We start from the raw sequence: 19,522 nt of genomic DNA on the forward strand, positions 1-19,522 counted from the left end.
CCCTCCTTGCTCCTGCCCAGGGACAGGAGACGGCTGTCCCCCTTTCCCTGCCCAGGTTTCAGGGGTGCAGAGCAGCTCCTCCTCACCCTGCCCTGCATCCCCTGGGCGGCTGCACACGGATGCAAACGGGAGGTGAGCTCATCCTTTGGAGACATCCAGGACGCAGCTGCCCGGTGCTGTAAACACCCCGACGGCAACAGGAGACAAACACGGCCCGGGGCGCACGGCCAGGCAGAGCGAGACGTTCCCAGGAGTGCTGCTGGGGATTGTTGAGCAAATTAACTCTATTAACACAAATGATGAGAGCCGGAGCCGCGGTTCCTTGTGCCTCCTATCTGACAGAATTCATCTGGCGGCTGCTTGTAATAGCGTGACCTTAATGGACTCATCGAGGGAGCGGGGCTGTATCTGCGGCTGAACACGGGTTGGGGAGCTCGCCGTGCTCTGCGCAGGCTGCTGAGAGCAGGACGGGCACACTCCGGTGTAACGGGCTGCAGGATCCGGCCCCTCCATCCCTCCAGGAGAGGCAATTTCAAGTGTCATCACCTCCTCGAAACTGTGCGGCAGAAGAAATAAATTACTAAAGGGATTTGATTGTTCATTACTCTGCCAAGCTGCAAGGAAATGAAGCAGAACTAAAATTAAGGGCTGCGAGGCAGAGGAAACGCCGGAGAACATTTCCCTTCCTCTCCAGGGCTCATCTCCTTCCCCAAAACGGGCTGGGGTGCTCCCCACCCTGCGGGTGCCGGGGTCTGTGGGCTTGGCCCAAGAGGGCAGGTGAGTTTGGGGCGGATTAGTGGCAGCAAGGTCGTGCTTGCCCCCTCTCTGCTAGAGTGGCACAAAGAAAAAACAGCCCAGGGAGAGGAATCTGCCGTGGGGCTCCCAGCAGAGTTCTGCAGAATCCTCATCCCTGCTGGATCCCGTGGGGTTAACACCCTGCTCCCTCTGCTGCATCCAAACCCCATCCTTGTCCGTGGCCCCTGGCAGCATGGAAAGGGAGGTCACCGAGGGCTAGGGCCACATTCCAGACGTGCTTTTTGTGGCCAGCAGCTCTTTAACCAGATGTTATTTAAGCAAGGATGGTGCTTCCTGCAGGGGAGGGGAGCAGAGGGACAATCTGGTCATTACTGGAGAGAGCCGTGCATGGCAAAGCCATTCCCCGGCTGGAATGTGTGTGAAATCCCCGCTAAAGCCAAGCACAAACCAATGTCCACTTCAAAGCCGGCACCCCAGGGAGGGCTGGATCCACACACTGCACTTCCAGGCTCTCCCAAAACCTCATCAGAGCCTGGAGGGAGGCTTGAAAAGCCTCAAAGTGCCAGTTGGGCTGGCAAAAATGAGAGAGGGAAGGAAAGTGGTCAGGGATCTCCAGGGGATGCTGTGATCTGTACCCAGACAGGGGCATGGCCGTGCTGGGAATGAGCTGAGCACCCAGGGGACACCCGGATTTCTGGGCTTCAGTGGAGGGAAATTAGAGAGGGGATGGAGGGATTCCCACTTGTGGGAGGATGAGAGAGGATGAGAGAGGACAGAGCAGGGAGAAAGGACAATACAGTAATGTCAAAGATCTTCTGTCACAGAGGAAAGGATGGAAATCAAAGAGGGCATGAAACAGAACATGGACTTGGGGAGAAAGTCATAATAGAAATTGCAGAAAATACATGAGGAACTGGAACAAAAACTTGCCACTAGGAAGAAATGCTCACCATAACAAATTTTCCCTATGGCTGTTAATGCTTTCAAGGTTAATTCCTTAGTCCATGGTTCAGGTCTGTGTCAGTAAACGTTATTTACATTGTTTACAAACATTGTTTGTTTAACCACCCTCGGGACGCTGGTTTTGCCCCCAGCCCACACGCAGTGAAACCAGGACACTCCCAGCGCCCCTTTGCAGGGACCAGCAGCGCCGTGCGGGAGGTGAGCAGCACATTTTGGGGGCCCAGCCTGTGCAGGGGGGGATTTCCAGGGAAATGAGGCATTGCCAGGATCGCAGCCATGCCTTGGCACTCGCCTGTGCAGTGGCTGATTTCGTAAGTGAGAGTTACATCAACAAACACCCCGATGGGAGAGGCTGTGACCGCTCTGGAAATTCCATCTGACTTATATCAGGGCACGGAGGCAGAAGAGCAACTCTGCCTTCAGTTTGGTGTTTAACCTTTAGCTGGCTGTGCTGCAAAACGTGGAATAGGTCGAGATTACCTCGAGTCAGGATGTTCCCTGCTGCCAGATCGTTGCAGGCTTTCAAGGCTAATCAGGAAGAAAAGAGATCTAATCAGGGGAGCAGGGAGCATCCCTCAGCCAAGGACATCCTGGAACTGGCGAGTTTTAGGGATGCGGTAAATGAAGATGTTGTTGTCTAGCAGTGGAAGGGGCGCAGATAGCATCCCTTACTCCAGGACCTAACGAGCTTTAAGGATGTGTTAAATCAAGATGTTGACGGATGTCTATGCGTACATTAATAACTTGGCAAAACACTCAAGGTCTGTGCATCCTCTGTAGCTGAACTACCTTCATTATGATATTGAAAATGGCGTCCAAAAGACCCTGCCCAGGTGAAAACTCTTCCCCTGAGCATGTGCAGAAGTTTGCTGGGGTTATACAACTCACATGGGAATTGCTAATGGGATGCTTTTGTCTCCAAGTGAAGCCCAGACACTCTTCCTGCCCAAAAACGCTGCCTTTCCTAACCAGATCGCTCCTGCTCCCCAAGCTGAGGGCCAGCTGCCCCTTTTTCTGCAGCCAGACGAGCAGCTCTTGGTGACAGAGCTGGGTCTGGATCCTGCCAGGGGTGGAGTGGCGCTGCAAACCGCGAATCGAGGTTTGCCTGGGTTTGTGCTTGCACAGGACAGAATTTCACTGTACCTCCACCTGCAGTGAGGGAAGGGTCTGAGCTGCAGCAGGGTCTGAGGGGGCCTAGGTGGGAGCAGAACTGTGCTCCCCTTCTCCTCTCCCCTTCAAACCAGCATCAAAGCAAGGGCTGGGAAGGTTTTGGACGAGGGGAATGAAGGGCTGAAGGCACTTCAGCCTCACACACTCATGGTCCAGTGCCACTGGTGCAGCTTTCCCAGCAGTGTCTTACCCCCCTCAGTCCCTTTCACCCCCTGGATGCTTGGCTATCCCTGGAAGGGATTCGGATCCCTTTAAAACCCTCAGGGCCTTTCGAGCCCTGATGTTTATCCTCCCCTTGGCCCTGTCAGCTCCACCAGCTCAGGCTTGGGCTCTCCTGGGAACAGCTTTCCATTAACCCTTTGCTGACAAAAGGCACCACAAGCAGGCTGGGAACCAGCTTGTGCCCTGGGGGTGTGTGCTCCACTGGAGCGTGTCTCAAATCAGCCAATCCTGCTCCTGCCTTCAGAACCAAACCGAGGAAGTATTTGTTCTGCCAAGCTTTTCAACTGGGTTTAATTTAGCTCTGTGAACTTGTCTCAGGCTCCCTGGAATGTGTCAGGTGGGGTGTGTTATAAATATGCATCATCCAAGCTCGTTGTCCTGCTCAAAGGACCAGCAGGCAGAAAGAGTCCAGCAAACGTCTCCTTCCACCAGGTCACGGTGACAATCCAGGCTGGGGACAGGTTTTGTGCTGGCACTGGCTGGGGACAGGGTGCTTGGCTGTGGATGCTGTGAGCAGGGATGGATGGAGCACTGAGGTTGCATTAAATCCTGCTCCAGGAGCTGCAGAGCTGCCAGCACAGGAGAGAAGGATCACGATCCTTGCCATGGCTGTGAGCAAGCAGCCCCGTGCTGGGTGCCTTGGCCAGCCAGCCACGAGACTGATGGGGATCTGCTGGCAGTGGGGAGGTGATAAACGAAAAGGGAACCCTGCTTTGGAACTGGTTGTGGGTGCAGGCAGAGCTCGGAGCAGGGGTTTATCAGAGGTGTTGTGTGCTGTTGTGGTGGTTTGCTGGGAAGCAAAGAGGGATCAGGTTGGATTTAGGATGGGGCAAAGACAGGAGAAGGGTGTGCAGCTCTGCTGGAACAAATCAGCTCAGAGGTGCTGTAAACCAGCCCTGAGACTGGCCCAGCTTCCAGATTCACCTGGGGGATGCAGGCTGGGGCCTCAGCAATGAGATGGGGCTCAGGCTCTCCCTGGGGCCGCTGAATTCGGGGCAGACAGTCAGAACAGAAAGAATACCAGTGCGAGACACAGCCATCTGCCCCAGACAAAGCCTTCCTGCCTGCCCAGACTCCATCCCACAGCTCTGCTCAGGACGTCCCTGTGGGTGCACAAAGTGCAGAATGAGCTGTGGGAGCCCAGCTTTACAAAGCCAGGCCCAGAGCCTTGGTGGGGATGCAGCATATCCCACTGTCAAGTCGTCATCCCAAGGGCAGCCAGGCTGCTTCATGAGCCAAATGTCCCAGGAAATGTCTCAATAAATGTCCAAGGAAATGTCCCAGGAAATGTTTCAGAAAATGTCTCAGCCACTCCAGTAGCTCTGAGGAAAGAGACCTCACTTCCAAAAGTGTGACATCTCCCCGTTCCTTTCACAAATTCCTCCGCATCACTCCCTCCACACCAAGAGCCAGTGAGTCATTCCCGCTCTGCCATAGCCTTCCCTGGACGCTTTCCCGTGGATCCAGCTCTGCCTGGCTGCACGCTGCCTTGGGGAACATCCTTCTTGCTCTCCTGCAAGCTGCTTGTCCCGCTGTGCCTGGGTGATTATTGACTGCCGCTCCGGCAGCTGCGCTGTGTCACCGCCGGGGTGGCTCTGTCCCTTTGTCCCTCGCTGGGAAGCGCTGGCCTGGCCCTTGGCAGCAAGTCAGGGACAGAGCCTCCAGCCCCGAGGCTGTTTGGGCTGCTGGGACAAAGGGATTGTAGTGGCCAGTGCCATTATCTCGGTGCCGTGACTCAGCCTGGCGCATCCCGCCGGGATACGGGATACACATCCGTGTCCCATATCCCTCACCTCTCTGGGAGCGACTGGCAGCCTTGGAATGCGCTTTAACTGAGCTCTGGGGCTGGTGGATGGCGCTATCAGCACCTGGCAGAAGGGTTTAGTTGGCTTGGGTGGCGCAAAGATCTTCCTCTGCTGGCGGTTCCTTTCGGGTGACGGGGAACGATGCGTTATGGAGAGATAACCGCTCCCCTCCCTTTCCTGGGCCTGCCTCCATCTCCAGAAGAGCCGTGGGAGAACAAAGTAATGAACAGAACAGCTCTGAAAGAGACCGGGGGTGGGACGCCCTTCTTCTCTCCTTAATTGTAATACTGTGAATTAATTCAGCTTCCAGCAGGAACGAGGAGTTTCCCAGCAGCCCTCAGACATCCAGATAAGGCTGAGCTGTTTGTCGAGCCCCTCTGGGTTCTCTGGTACCTGCCTCACTGCCAACTGCTTCACACAAACTTTTTTTAATTTTTTTTTTTTTTTTTTTTTTGGAGAGTTTTAAGTTGTTCAAGCGTGACACAGAGACACGGGGGTTTGCATTCTTAATTGGCAAAGCTTTTCCCCACTCCCGTTTGGAGGCCCCTGAGCTGTCCTGCCAATTTATTCCGATTCTGATTCACAAGCCTTGCAAACATCTTCCCAGGGCTGCCCAAAAGCCTTGTCAGTGGAGCTGAATCCTCATCTGGCACTTCTGGGCATCTCCTGAGGCTTTCCTGGTGTTCTCCTCTTTGGTTTGAAACGTCCCTTTTTGCAGCCACCCTCCCCTCCAGAAAAAGCCCTGGTGGTGCCCTCCAAACTGTGAGGAAATAAACACTGGATATAGGTGAAAAAATAGGTTTAAAAGGAAAAAAAAAAAAAAAAAAAAGGAAGAGCAAGCATAAAGGAAGGATTCTCTCTTATTCTCATTTTCTTCTATCCTGGGCACTTTCCTGCTCTCTCAGGACCTTCTTCTGTCATTTATCTTCCTCCCCTCCTGAGGTATCCTGTCCTTGCCAGCAATTAGCACTGTCACCTCTGACTTCTCCCTGCCTGGACCCCTGCAAAGCCCTGACCAGCACTTCTGAGTGGCTCAGATTGTCCTCAGCAAGGGGAGCCGCACGTGCAGGGACAGGTTTGCTGTCACAGGCTTTCGCTCCCCTCTGATGCCTTGGGAAGGCTGAGCTGGAACAGGGACTGCACAGAGCTGGAGAATAAAGTAGATATTTATTAGGGTGCACCCTTTAGGGTACACCTTGGGCAGGAGAAGAGCCTGGCCAGGGCTGCACCCAGGCTGGACCCAAAATGGTCACAAAATGGTCACAAAATGGCTGACTGGTCCCAAAATCTTACATTTTGTAAGTTTTGGTCTATTTGCACATTGGGGTTTCATTGTCCAATTCCAGCTCCAGGCTGTGAGCTCCCATCCTTCTTGTTCCTCCCTCCAGCCACTGTTTGTGCTTTTGGGGCTGAAAGTTGTCCTTGGTGTGCAGCAGGAGAAGGATTTGTTTTGTGTCCCTGCTGTGTGCAGAGAGCTGAGTGACCCTGAGTGAGCTCAGAGCTGCACCCTGGGCAGCACAGAACCTGAAATAGAAGGAAGATCAAACTGAAGGCATCACCTCCTCCCCTTAGTGTCTTCACCCACTGCCCTGTACCCACCTCTCCCTCTTCTGCTGTATTTCCCCCCTCTCTAAATATCCTCAGCCCCTTTCCTGCTGTTGCCCAGCCTCACCTGAGCTCCTGGCGAGCCATTTCATTTACTTATTTCCTTTCCCTCTTTCTCCTTCCACCCTCTTTGCCCGCCACACACACACAGCTGATTTACAGCGGCAGCAGGAGGCTGATGTTCTCTGCTCCTTCTCTGCCCGGTCCCTGCCATCCCCAGAGCCATCAGGGGACAATCCATCACGGGAAATGCCCCAGCCAGTGACTGGGACATTCTTTACAGCCACAGCCCCGAACGCTGGGCTGGGGGGAGGTTTGGATGGCGAGATGTCAGCTGTGAGAGAGCTGTCTGGAGGCACAAATGTTATTTACAGGGTGCTGTGGCTCAGGGAGGAGGGAAGTGGAAGAAAAGTGGCTGCACAAAGGGATCCTGCCACCAACACACCCAGCTGGGAGCTCCGCGTTAAGGAGCAGGGGAAGGCAGGGCGAGGGTGGGACGCTGACCGATGGATGCTCCGGGGTGTCAGATTTCGGCTGGAGAAAAGCAGGAATTTGTGGGAAAGGGAACGGGGCATGGGTGTCACAGCAATTCCCAGGGCGAATCGCTCCCCGTGGGGCCGGGAGCTCGAGTGCGTTGTGCGATTTGGGATCGAGCAGAGCAGCGCGGGGGGAGATGTTTGATTCCCAGGGAGATGTTTGCACACCTCAGTTCACTCCCGGATGACGGCAGCAAATCTGGGAAGGCTGGCTGGGAGGGGAGGTCTGGGAATACTCTCTTGGAAATGATCCCTTTTGAGGCTGCACGTGGGGCTTCAGGATAAGCAAGGGCTGGACCCATGGAGGCGAAGCGGGAGTAAAAAGCAGGTTTTTCACCCTGAAAAGTCCTGGATTCGTCGTCCTGTGTGGTTTGGGAATGTGTGCAGATGTTTTATAGCCACATACATTTTGTTTTATTACTTTGCACATGGAAAGCAGGCCTAATTCCGATGCCTTGGGGACGGGTAGTTTAGGGGAGATTCTGGTACCCAAAGCCAAAATTGCTGCAGAATAGGATCCATTAGCCCAATCTGGCCTCTAAGAGCAGCCAGGAGCCAGGGCATTAAGAAAAGTACAAAAAATTAGATGTGACAGACAAGTTCTACAAAACCCCTTGTTCCCTCATCTCTCCCCTCCCCTGAATATCTTTTCCTCCTCCTCCTCCTCCTCCTCCTCCTTCCTCCATCCCAATTATCTCCTCCTTTCATCACTGCCGGAGTTGTAAGTACAAAGTACCAATTAGCTAGTTTTCAAGTTTAATTAGGTTGGAAGGTAGAGCAAATTAAACCCTTTTATCGCAGGTTTCAAAGCGCTTTCCCATCGGGACGGGTTTCCTTTGGATGAGGCCCGTGTTTGTCACCAAGGAGCTGGCCCAGGTCACAGAGCAAGGGATGAAATGCAAGATTGGGTCCTTCCTGCACTCAGGACATTTTTTTTGGGGGGGGGAATGATTTGGGGTGCACAAACCTCTGCTCCACATCAATCAGTTGAGCATTGCTCCTTAGCTGGTTTCAAGAACATTCCAGCAGCACCAGGGATTCAGTGAGGACTCTGCGACAAAACCCAGCAGAAGGCTCTCAAAATACTTCAACAGTATCAAGCAGCAGGTGCACATGAATGCTTGGAAGCACCTTTATTCCCCAAACCCTTCTCCCTTTGAGGCCTGAACAAAGGCAGAAAAGCGGATCCAGGAATAAACACCTGAAGATGGAATTGCAGAGCAGAGCGTTGAACTCTTGGAGACACAATTGTAGCCACAATTTCTGTCCCTCTTGAGCTCTGAGCAGTGCACTTCAATAGGATCTGACTCCCTCCACGGAGCTGCTGGACGGGGACGCTCGGGAAAGCTTCGGAATTCACCCTCACCTCTGCTCCTGGAATCCCTGGGAGTACCAGCACCACCCCAGCTGCGTTTTTGGTGTTCTAACCCTCTCCCCTGTTCTTCTGTGTGTTGCAGACAAGCCACTACCTCAGAGTGCCCCGGGAGGCATCATTGGGATCGTGGGAGGCGTCATCGCCGCCGTCTTCATCATCGGCGTGGTCGTCACCGTCATCATCGTCTACAGGCGGCAGCAGAAGAGCCGCTCCGACACTGACCACGACCTGTGAGTAGCAGAATCCCTGCCCACCGGGGCTGCAGCTGCTCCGGGGATGGGCACACATGGAAAGAGAAGGACTCTGGTCCTTCCTCTCCCTGCACCATGGGAAAAGTTGGTGCTAAAACGTTTTCCTGCTGTTTGTGACTCGTTCCTCTGATCCGTTCCCCTTCCTCGGGGCTTCCTGGTGCTTCCCATCCTGCTCTCTGCTGTTTCTGAGCCCTTGGCACAAGCCTGAAGAGGAAGCTGGAGCACAAGGATGCTCCCCCAGGTGCTGGCTTTGCTGTGGCAGAGGCTCAGTGGCACTGTCCCCCTCCGGGGGTCAAAGAGGATCCTATTCCTCCTTTCCCGATGGCTTCAGGCTCCTGAATGAGACTGAGCCACATCCTGCCACCAGAGAGGGGTTTCTGATAGACCCTGAGCACGTCTGGATGCATCCCGAAGAGTCTGGAAAGGCTCCACATCCAGCAGCACTGCAGCTTTGGACCTTCAGGGGACATAAACTGTCTGCAGCAGGGACGGGGGCCACCACAGGGGCTCCTCCTGGGCAGGACTTGCTTTGCTGCGCCCAGCACAGGGCAGCACAGATCCCAGGCAGGGAACTGAGTGGTGTGGAGGTCACTTTAGCAGCAGGAGCCTCTCCAGGAGTGTTTACCCTGGGCTCTGCTGAGCAGCTCTGTCTTGTCCCCGGCTCCTCACCCCTCCCCTCCGTCCCCAGCTCGCAGGGGAGGCACAGAAAGCCCAGCACCCAGAGGTTGCTTTTATGTTCCCCCACACACCCCCCCCCCAGCTCATTGTTGTTACACCTTGGGCACATTTTGTGCTCCATTTAATCCCATTTGAGAGAGGGCACCGGAGGAGAGCGGGAGCGGCAGGGGAGAGGAGCGGGGGAAGCGGCGGGAGAGGCAGAAAGGCACACAAACAACAAAACCCAGCACCACAAGGTGAAATTGCATCAACAGCAGCGGGCCCGTGATCGAGATGCATCCTGACAATCCACTTCCCACAATGGCCCTCCACCAGGCTCGGGGAAGAGCCACTTTAGCTGAGAATAGAAACACAGCGGAGCCCAGCTCTGCAGAGGTGCTGCCTCCATTGTGGAGGCTGATCCCCAAGGTAATAGCATTTCTTTTCTGCCGAGCCGTGAAGTCAATGTTCTACAGAGCCCCGGGGACCTGCTCTGCCCTGGCTGCCACCGGCACATTCCGGTCCCACGCTGGAATCCAAGGGAAGGCGCCCATCTCCATCAGAACTGGCGGAGTCTGCACGGAGAGAAGGGAGGGGGGGGCAGCCAGCTAATTAGTGGATCAGAGTTTTAATAAGTTTTGTAAAAGGATTAGACACATCTGTGCATGTGAACAGAATGTGCAGAGACAGTCCCTAGGCTGGGATTATCGTGGCTGCCAATCCCTATGCTCTGGGGTAAAAGCTGATCCTTGGCGAGGGGCAGGGATGAATGCCCCTGCCTGGCAGAGCACGTCCATGAGCAGGATTGAAATTCCCGCCGGGAAGCCGTGGCAGGGCTGCCACCCCGGGGAAGCTGCCAGCCCGGGGCTGGCATTACCCTGGCCTCACTTTCTGGTGCCTCCCAGCCGTATCAGGGAGCAGCTCCCGAGGGAGGGTTCGCAGCCCTTCCCAAGCGGGAGTCCCGGCCGCACCCTCGGGACCTGCGAGCTGACACGGGGATCTGCCGGCGGGAGGGACAGAGCGCTAGGAGCGAGCTTGCTGCCATTAACAATTCTAATTGGGGTGAGACAAAGGGCACGGGGGAGTTCCCGAGGATAATCTATGCGGTTGTATTGGCAGTTTGGTGACAAACACGATCAAATCCGCGGGCACAACAAAGCAGCAGGACGTTTTCTCCTGCTCTCCACTCAGCAGCTTCTTCTTTCCCTGCAGGATTGACCTCCCTCCATCCCACAAACCTGCCCCTCCACCAAAGAGGAAACAGGACGTGAAAAGCCACCTGACTCCAGAAGACATCCAGGTAAAAAAACTGCAAATTCCTGCCTCTGGCGTGGAAAACTGATTCCAAGCAGTGTCCGCAGTGCCTGGATTTTGGGAAATGGGGGTCACAAGAGCAAAGGAGTTCCTGGCTTGAGTTTGAGGGACAGAAAGTAAGGATTATTCAAGGCCAAGTTGGTTGGGGCTCTGAGCAACTTGGTCTAGTGCAAGGTTCAAACTAAATTATCTTTAAGGTCCCTTCCAACCCAAACTGTTCTATGACTCTGTGACTCTGTGACTTGTCCCCCCGGAATTCCCAGAGTCTGGCGCTAATTAAAAGCCGTAATTTGCATTCTGCTCTGTCCCTTTGGTGGATATTGAGGTCTGGAGGAGTTGGTGTTTGGTTGTGGTGTCACCTGAAGCAGAGCTCGCCCCGGGCTGTGCCAGAGGACAACCCTTGCTCTTCTCATCCCTCTTCTCTCCCCTCTACTCCAGGTTGTTCACTTGGACAACATGAAACACGAGGAGGAGATCCAGAAGTTCCCTCTGCAGAGCCCCTACTATGACATGGCAGCCCCCGAGCCCTCTCCCTACAGTGACAAACTGGTAAGGAGCACAGGGTGACAGTGGCACCGCCTGGCACCTCAGCCCAGCCTGCCCTGGCACACAGGACCTCTCACCCTAAAACAGCAGGATCCCCCCCATCCACAGTCCAGGATTACCCCGTCCTGGAGGAAAGCAGCCTCCACGCTCTGAGCTCAGCCCACCCTCGTTCCACAGGCCCCAGAGCTGTGCCTTTATGGGTAGAATGCCCTGCCCACCCCAAATTCCCTCCCTGCAGCCCACCCTGGCCCCTCCTCGCCTCCTGCAAGGGGCCCCTGTTAGAGTTTGCAGCTGAGGGAAGCGGCAGTGAGAGCTTCACAAAGCAATTACCTGCAGGGCAGAGCGTGCCAGCGTTTGACTCTCGCTTGACAACAAGTTCTTTAAACCCTTTTTTTAATTTTTTTTCTTTCTTTTTTTTTTTTTTTTTTTTTTTTTTTTCTGGAGCGTGGATTTGTTCAGCCTCGGATGGGGAGATGTTAATGTGAGGCAGCAGCAGCGGGGAGAGATTAAGGGTCAGGAGGAGATGCTGGCAGTCACATGGGAAAGGCTGGTTTGCAAGGAGTGAGGAAATGTTAGATGCAAAAGTGTAGGGAACAGAAAAGAGTTAAGATTAGAGTGGGTTTTGATGAGAAAACAGAAGACCATCCTCCTCCCAAGCCTTGGACAGCATCCTTTCCCTCCCTCAGCCCATGGCATGGGGATGCTCTGGTTTTTTATCCATAGGAGACAAGATATCCCAATGGAAATCCTTGGGGTCTCTCCCAAACCCCTCCTCACGAGGAGTTCAGAGCGCTGCACACCCAGCCCGGTGCTTCAGCAGAGTGAACTCCCTGGCTGGAGAAAGGTGTACAAATATCAGCCCAGACTGGAGTGATTTTTCACCAACACCACTAATTATAACCCAGTTCATCCTGGTGTGACCCTGCCATGTGTGCTCCTGTGCAGATAATGGAAGGACAGGGCCCAGTGACCTTTAGTCTGGAGCAAGGCAGACTCCAGGGGCTTTGGAAATCAAAAGCCACATTTCTGTGCCGAGCCGGGTGGATGCGATCCTATTTACCTCATCCCTAAAGGAAAACTTCCCCTTGGAGCCCTGCCTCAGTCCTGGGGCTGGTCCCCAGCTCCTTCTAATCCTTGCTGAGTTTTAAATGAAACACAGGATGCTGCAGCGAGACCGCGGCTTGAAAAGCGTCTGAAAGCTGAGTTTCAGGCAAGCAGGAGGATGGAGGAGCTCATTTTGGGAAATAACGAGCAGTCAGTTAATTAAGGGGCAGAGTTAGTGATGTGAGATGGGGCCTGATGGGTTGCTGCTCCGTAACCATGGGAACAGAGTTTGCCGCTCTCCATGCTGGCCGGAGAAGATGCATTTCCACCGAGAAGATGCATTTCCACGTCCCACCCAGCCTGGCTCCGGCTGCTCCTCACCCGTGGATCCAGCCAGGAGGTGACGGACTGTGGAGCTCTCCTTTCACTTGGCCCACCAACAACTGGCTCTGCAGCAAGGACGTGGTGCCTGGGGGCCTCCAGCTGCTGCCACAGCTCTTGGCACGGGCCTGGCACAGCTGTGGGTGAGCCCTGGCCCCGGCCAGCTCGCCTGGCTCACCCAGCACGTACCTGCTCTGGCTCTCTGCCCCAGCAGCAGGATGCAGCCTGCTCCCATCCCGGCTAAGTCCCTTGGGCAGGCAGCTGGCTGGTCGGGTCTGGGACCGGCAGGGGAGAGAAGGGTGTCCTTGGCTGCCGAGGAGAGCTGATTTTGCTGGATTCTTCCCAGATCCCACAGGCAGGACGTGCTGCCACAGCCAGGCCAGGGGTGGGGTGGGTTGGGCTGTCCGGCCACGCTTTGCAAAGGAACAAGCTTTGCCTTCCTCCCTGCAGGGAAAAAAAAAAAAGTGGCTTGCATCACTTTTTTTCACCCTTAAAGCGCTGCAGAAGCCTCCTTTTCATGTCACAGCGGGATTCTGAGGGGTGGGAACGCCCAGGGGACAGCAGTGGTTACCAAAACCTCCACGGGATGGAGCAAAGCCTGCCCAATCCTTCACCTGAGGGCTGGGTCAGCGGGAGGATGAGGAGGGAAGCACATCCCTGGTCCCTGCCAACCCCACTTCGGTACAGCCCTGCTCCCACCGTGCTCGAAATGCAGCTGCAGGTGGCTGCTCCGGGGTATCCGTGGTTCTGGGATCCTTGGGAGGGAGAGGCACAGCAGAAAGGCAGGATATTCTCGTTCTGCCTGTACTTCATCTGCAGATCTGGCTTGGGTGGGGAGTGAAGAAGGTGAGAGAGGAAGGGAGCGGATCCTGCAGGAAAACGGGCCGGGTGCATTCAGCTTTCAATGACTCGTGCCAGATTCATCACGAGGCGGCACGAAAGCCACTGCCTGGGGTTGGCGATTTCACAGCCCTAGAACGGGAGTCAGGGAGCCATCAGAGGTGGCAAACAGTGAGGGAGGGGGGAATGGGAGAGGCGCCAGGAGAAAATAAAAGAGGCAGGTGGAGGAGGAGGAACCTCCAAGAGGGTGTGCAGGGACGTGTGCGAGGACGTGTGCTGGCAGGGCACCAGGACAAGGGGAGAGGCTGGGGCACGTCTGCAGGGTCAGGATACCCGCAGGAGGGAGCAGGACTAGGAATGAATATGTATTTTTAGGTGTTGCAGGCTGTGGGAAAGCCAACGCAGCGCTGACGGCCCCGAAACGCCCAAGGACAGTGGCGTGGACACTTGAGGCTGCAGGGGTGGGTGCAGGGGTGTGGGGGCTGCCTGCAGCGTTCTCCTCTGGGCAGTTTTGGGGTGACAGTGAGGACATCAAAGCAGGAAGGGGATGGAGGGTGCGTTCCAGGTGTGTGGGCGAGGGCAGGTGTGCTCTGGCAGTGCTCCTGTGCCAGGTGGATGCTCGGTGCGTGTGTGAGGGGCAGCGGGAGCAGGAGGGAGGTGGGGGCATTCAGCGAGCGTAGGAGCAGAGCTGTGATTAGTGCCCGTGTCAGCAGGGCCCATTTGCACAGGTAGAAGGGGGAAGTTTCATGGCTGCAGACAGCAAAATAATTCCTCTGGGTTTGCAGGGCAATTACCGGGGTGCCGATGGCGATGATTTACACCGAGCGCTCGCGTGAGGCAGTGCTGGGCCTTGTATACAAGGCACATTATTGATATTGTAATAAATTCTGCTCCAAACAGGCAGCAAGGAGCAGGAGCCAGCCCAGGAGTGGGAGAAAGCAGAGGAAATCCGTGGGGAAAACAACTCCTGTGGGAAGGAAGCTGGAGAGGAGTGAGGCAAAGTAGAGAGGATAGGAATGAGGAGGTAAAACTCAGTCTGGCTTCCTCCAGGAGGAGAGGAGGTACTGAGACACAAAATTCCGGGGGAAAGAGCTCTGCAAGGCCGAGGTTTAGGTCTGAGGCTGGAGTTGGCATTGCTAGTTTTACTAAATGGTCAAACTGTGTCCAGACATGAAGCAGAGGCTCCACAGGACGTGCAGCTTTCTGCCAACAACGTGCTGCTGCCATCTGGCCACCGAGGGCAGGACAGGGGCCACCTCCAGCCCTCTGCTCCTGCAGCCTCCAGCTTTGCTGAGCTCTGGAAATGCTGCTGCAGCTCCGTTCCCCATCATTCCCCTCATCCCTGTGGCTGAGGGGCAGGCTCAGGGAGCCGAGCCCTGGCACAGGCCAGCGCAGCAGGCGGAGATCATCGCTGAGTGAACGACCCCTTCCAGCAACAGGCACTCAACCAGCTCATTACTGGGCTATAAACTTCCAAAAACGGCTCAGCCACAGCTGGTAGGTGGCTGAGGACCCTTCCAAACAGAGAGGAGAGGAACACTTTCAAATTAAACACCTTTTGCATCACTGCCACGCGGTGCAGCCATTTTGGAAAGGGGAGAGGGAGAGCGGGAAGCTGTTTTGTTTGGAAGGGACGACTCTCTCCTCTCAGAGAGGAGAAAGCTGGCACTGAAACCAGCCCCAAAAGTGAGGATTAAAGAAACTCCACGGGGCAAGAAGCCAGGATCCCCCTCACACAGTGGTTGCTGGCCCCAAGGCTCCTCCGGGTGATCCATATTCCCCTCTCTGAGCTCTCCTGCCTTCCAGGCTTCTCCCATTATTATCTGCATGAAGGATGTCTGGGTAGGAGCGACCAGACAAATTGGATGATATTCCATTCATGCAGCCCTTGCTGATAAGCCTGCTTAGTGAAGGAACACCCATAAATATTCCCATGCCAAAGGAGGGTGCTTTTAGCATCTCTTAGACCGTGTTGCGATGACAAAATCGTGCTGCAGAGTTAATCTGCAGCGCCAAGCTGTGCAGCCAAGCCTTGTGTTAAGCAAGGCGCTTCAGAACTCCACAGTCCCCACGTCGGGGCAGAACAAGCAGTGCCATTCCCTTGTGGCCACGCCTCTGGAATTTGGGCTTTAAAGCCATTCCCTCCTTCCCAAAATCCAAATTTCAAACCAATGATTTCCACTCATGTTCCCCAAACCTGAGTTTGCTACGAATCCCAAATTCTTGGGTTGAAACAGAGAGCTCAGGCGCATGGTAAGGCTTGAATTCACTGATCCAGCCCCAGCTAGGGAAAATGCTGATCCCAGAGGGGTTCAGTGGAAGATCAGAGCGCTGAGATGCTGCTGGGAGCAGCCCCAGTGAACGGGGCAGTGGCTGGGAGTGCTGTCACTCAGCTCTGCACTTGGGGGAGCAGCGCCTTTGGGACTTTTGCTTTCATTTGGGATTTTACCTGACTGACTGTTCATTACCTCCCTACCTCCCTCTTTTTTTAACTGTTTTTTCTTCCTCCTCCCCTCCCTCCTCACCCTTCTCTTCTTTCTTCCTCCCCCTCCCCCCCGCCCTCTGTGTCCTGTCTCACCCCTCACCATCTGCACGGACCCTCTGTGCACCCTCCACCCCTCCCTCGTGTCCCCCCCACCACCGCCTTGCTGCTCTCTTCTCTCCAGAACCCTGGCAACAAGGACTGTGATGTCCAGTATGCAGAGCTGGACACGTCGGCTCTGGCCGCGTCACCCAGCCCTCGGAGCTCCATCCATGCTGGCGGAGACCTAGTCGAGTATGCAACCATCCAGCCCAACTTTCGCTAGCGCATGTCACTCTAGGCCCTTTCCCCTCAGGTCCTGGCCTCAAGGTACACACGGCACTCTGCCTCCCTCACTGCGCCCCTCCAAGTCACCGCTGCCCCCTCCCTGGATCCCTCCCTCCCCATGGAGCGCTCCCTCTGCGTCCCGTCTGTCCCTCCCTGCCTGCTCTCCGTCTCTCTCTGTCTCTCTGCTGCCCTGGATCCTGGGGGTGCTGCCCAGAATGCCTTTGCCTTGCCTCTCTGCATGCTCTTTTCGCCGTGTTTTCCCTTTGCTTCCTGCAGCCAGGCATGTGGGAGATGGGGAGAGGGGTCATGGCTTCGTGGCAGAGCAGGGGTTTGCCCCCCCTGGCTCCAGGTGGGTTTGAAGTTCCTGCTCTGGTTCAGGGAATTTCTGCAGCACCTGGGAGGGATCAGAAGTCAGAGGTGCTGAGAGGGGTTTTCCAGGCCAGGACGAGGAGGGGAGGGAAAGGAAAAGGGAATGGCTGAAAGGAAGATTAGAAGAAGAAGGGCTTTGCGCATGTGGAAGTAACTGCAGGGAAGATGGAGCATATGTGCATGTGTGAAAGAACAAGGTGGGAGAGGACGTGAGAGAATATGGGAACACCTAAAGGTTCCTGAAGCTGAAAGACTCCGTGGATAGGAGACAGGCACAGAGGGACTGTGCATGTGACAGCGACGGCGCTGGCGTGGCGTCACCTTGGTGCAGGTGGCAAGCTTGGATGCTTGGGAGAGAGGGAGAGATTATTTCCCTTGGTGTTCTCCTTCTCAAAAGCAGGCACAGACTGAGCCCCGTTCTCCTGACTTTTCCAAGGGTCACCAAACCCTTTCAAGCTCAGCTTCTGTGGCAGGGAGTGATTAGGACTCAGCTGGTTGCTCTGGACCATCTCCAGTAACCCTCTGAATGATGATTTTTTTTTAGAGGAAGAACACTAAAACTGGGGTGACTTCAGTTCTACCTATGTTCCTTTTCCCCATAATCACAGCTTTTTCTCAGGTATTAAAGCCACCAGGTCCCTGGAAGGGAGAGACCTCTCCTTTCCCACCTCAGCTGGGTGACTCCAAGAGTTTTTGGCCAAGGAAATGCCACTGGTGCCCCTCTCCTTGGCTGCAGCTCTCCCTCACTCCTGTGTATTCCTCAGGCTGTGGTGACTCCAGGTTCTGCCTTGCTCCTTCCCCTTTATTTTGCTGCCGTTCCAGCAGCAGGAAGGATCTGTGGGTTTATGGGAGGGCGAGGGAGAGGAGCAAAGGCAGACAGCAAATGGAGAGGTGCACTGCAGGCCATTGAGCCCCTCCTGGTCACCCCAGGTGGATCACAGGCCCTTGAGCCCCTCCTGGTCACCCCAAGTGGATCACAGGAGGCTCGAGAGAAGCGGCAGCTCGGGGACGGGAAGGGACGGCTTGGAGAAGATAAAGGACGCTGGATCCTCGGGGAGGAGGGAAGGAAAGGAGGATAAGCAGGAGGAAAATGGCATTTTTATAAAGCCCCCGTGGACAATGCCGTGCAGCGTGTCCCCGAGACGAGGAGCCCTGCGGGTGAGGGTGCAGCACACACCCCTGGGTGCGAGGTGTGCCGGGGGCTGCTCCAGTTTGCCTCTATCCCTGTGCTCCCTGGTTTTCCCGTGCTGGAAGCAGCCCTGTAGCTCCCCTGCCGTAGCAAAAGCCCTCCTAGGTGAGTGTCTGCAGCAGCCCCGGGCCGGAGCAGATCCGTAACCTCTCTCTCTTGCGGTGTCTCACCCACTCCTGCTCCCAGAATGAGGATCAAGGTCTTCGTAGACGTAACGAGCGAGAGTGGACAGTAAGTTTTGGACGGGTTTGCTTTTTCCTTGTCTCCGTTTGTGGGGGGCTGTTTGTCGCTGGGCTCCCAGGCACTTCCAGCCTCCTGCATCCTCCCTGGGATGAGAATTCCAGCCCTGAGGAAGGGGTGGTGGAAACCCGCCGCTCTCCCTCGTGTCTTCGCCTCCCATTCCCGACAGATTCTCGGGCCGCTCCCACTGCTCCAAACAAGGCAAGAGCTCCCTAATCCATCTTGGGAGGTCTCGCCTCGTCCTCCCCAGGGTGGGGAATTTTATTGTCAGCAAAAGGACAGTAATCCTCCAAATCCAAATTTGGAAATCCTCCCAGTCTCTCTGAAGTAAAAATAAAGCCAGTCATATGGTGCTTTGAAGGTGTAATCTCCCTGCTAAGACACACCACAGATCAGGGCAATTTAATTTCTTTTTTTTATATGCTTTTTAAAATTATTTCCTCCCCCTTCACCTCCCCACACTCCAGCTCTTGGTTTTGCTTGGGAATTTCTTGTCCCTGTTGCAGCAAGAATAGCTGGAAGCCATCAGACTTGGATCAAGAACGCAACAAATCAGTGACCAGGGCTCAGATTCCCATTTCCAAATTGCAGGAGAAATAAACCAAAGAGGTGGCTCCTTATTAATTTCCCATTTTTATGTGAGGGTAATCAGCCCTGCCCTGACTCCAAAAGGGTGGAGAGGAGGATTTGGGAGATAAACAGCAAGGAGGGAAATGTTTGGGATGATTTGTGGTGTGAGGTGCTGTAGGAACACGGACCAGGTACGTACCAGAGGCAGCAGGTGAAGAGAAAAGCATGCTGTAAGAAGGAATGCAATGTTCTGAGCAAGTTTCCTGCATATTTAATACTTGCATGTATCTGAATGCAACCATCACCATAGGCCCTTGCTGTGTATTTTGGGAATTTCAGCTCCATCCTTTTATTTCCTGAACCCAGGGGCGAGTCCCTGTGTCCCACTTGCCCTCAGTTTTGTCCTCACAGAAGCCCAAGCTCAGGATCACTGGCTCCTGCTCATCCCTGACACATCACTGCTTGTTCCCTACTCAGGACAGGGATTATCCGAGAACTCCCTCACAGATAAAGCCTCAAACAGAGCAGGAACCTGCCCAGAGATACCCAAAATCATGGCCATACTTGGAAGTGAAAAGCAGCTTGATGTGAGGCTCCCAACACCAGGAGGAAACATTTTTTTTTTTTCTGCTCCCCAGTGTATTTTCTGTCCCCCAACAGCCGCACCCTCTGCACTGGCTGGTGCACAGTGTGACAGGAGCTTTGTCATGCTGTCACTCAACAGAGCTGCTTCTTCCCAGCCACCAGCCTGTGCTGCAGCCCAAAATCCAAAACCGACAGATGAGGAGGGTCAGGGTGGCAGCAGGCCAAAATTTCGGGAGTTTTGAGCAGCAGGGGCTTTTCCCAGCCAGGAAAACACAGCTGAACACATTCCATAAGT

The 19,522-nt window shown here is 54.8% G+C and overlaps 1 protein-coding gene across 3 annotated transcripts in view; it reads left to right on the forward strand.

Moving 5' to 3' along the window:
- The window catches only part of NECTIN1 (nectin cell adhesion molecule 1), an 88,853-nt gene that overhangs the window by 65,703 nt on the left and 3,628 nt on the right, over positions 1–19,522 (forward strand). Inside the window, exons 6-9 of one of the 3 annotated variants that reach the window (XM_040085218.2) lie at positions 8,515–8,662; positions 10,553–10,640; positions 11,093–11,203; positions 18,019–18,063. In XM_040085218.2, the coding sequence (XP_039941152.1) occupies positions 8,515–8,662; positions 10,553–10,640; positions 11,093–11,203; positions 18,019–18,063 (392 nt within the window). Of the gene's footprint in view, positions 1–8,514; positions 8,663–10,552; positions 10,641–11,092; positions 11,204–11,644; positions 11,773–18,018; positions 18,064–19,522 lie in introns of those variants that run through there. The other 2 variants (XM_040085221.2, XM_040085219.2) reach the window with 2 other exon arrangements.

Source organism: Hirundo rustica, chromosome 23 (assembly GCF_015227805.2).
Source record: "Hirundo rustica isolate bHirRus1 chromosome 23, bHirRus1.pri.v3, whole genome shotgun sequence".
NCBI lineage: Eukaryota > Metazoa > Chordata > Aves > Passeriformes > Hirundinidae > Hirundo > Hirundo rustica.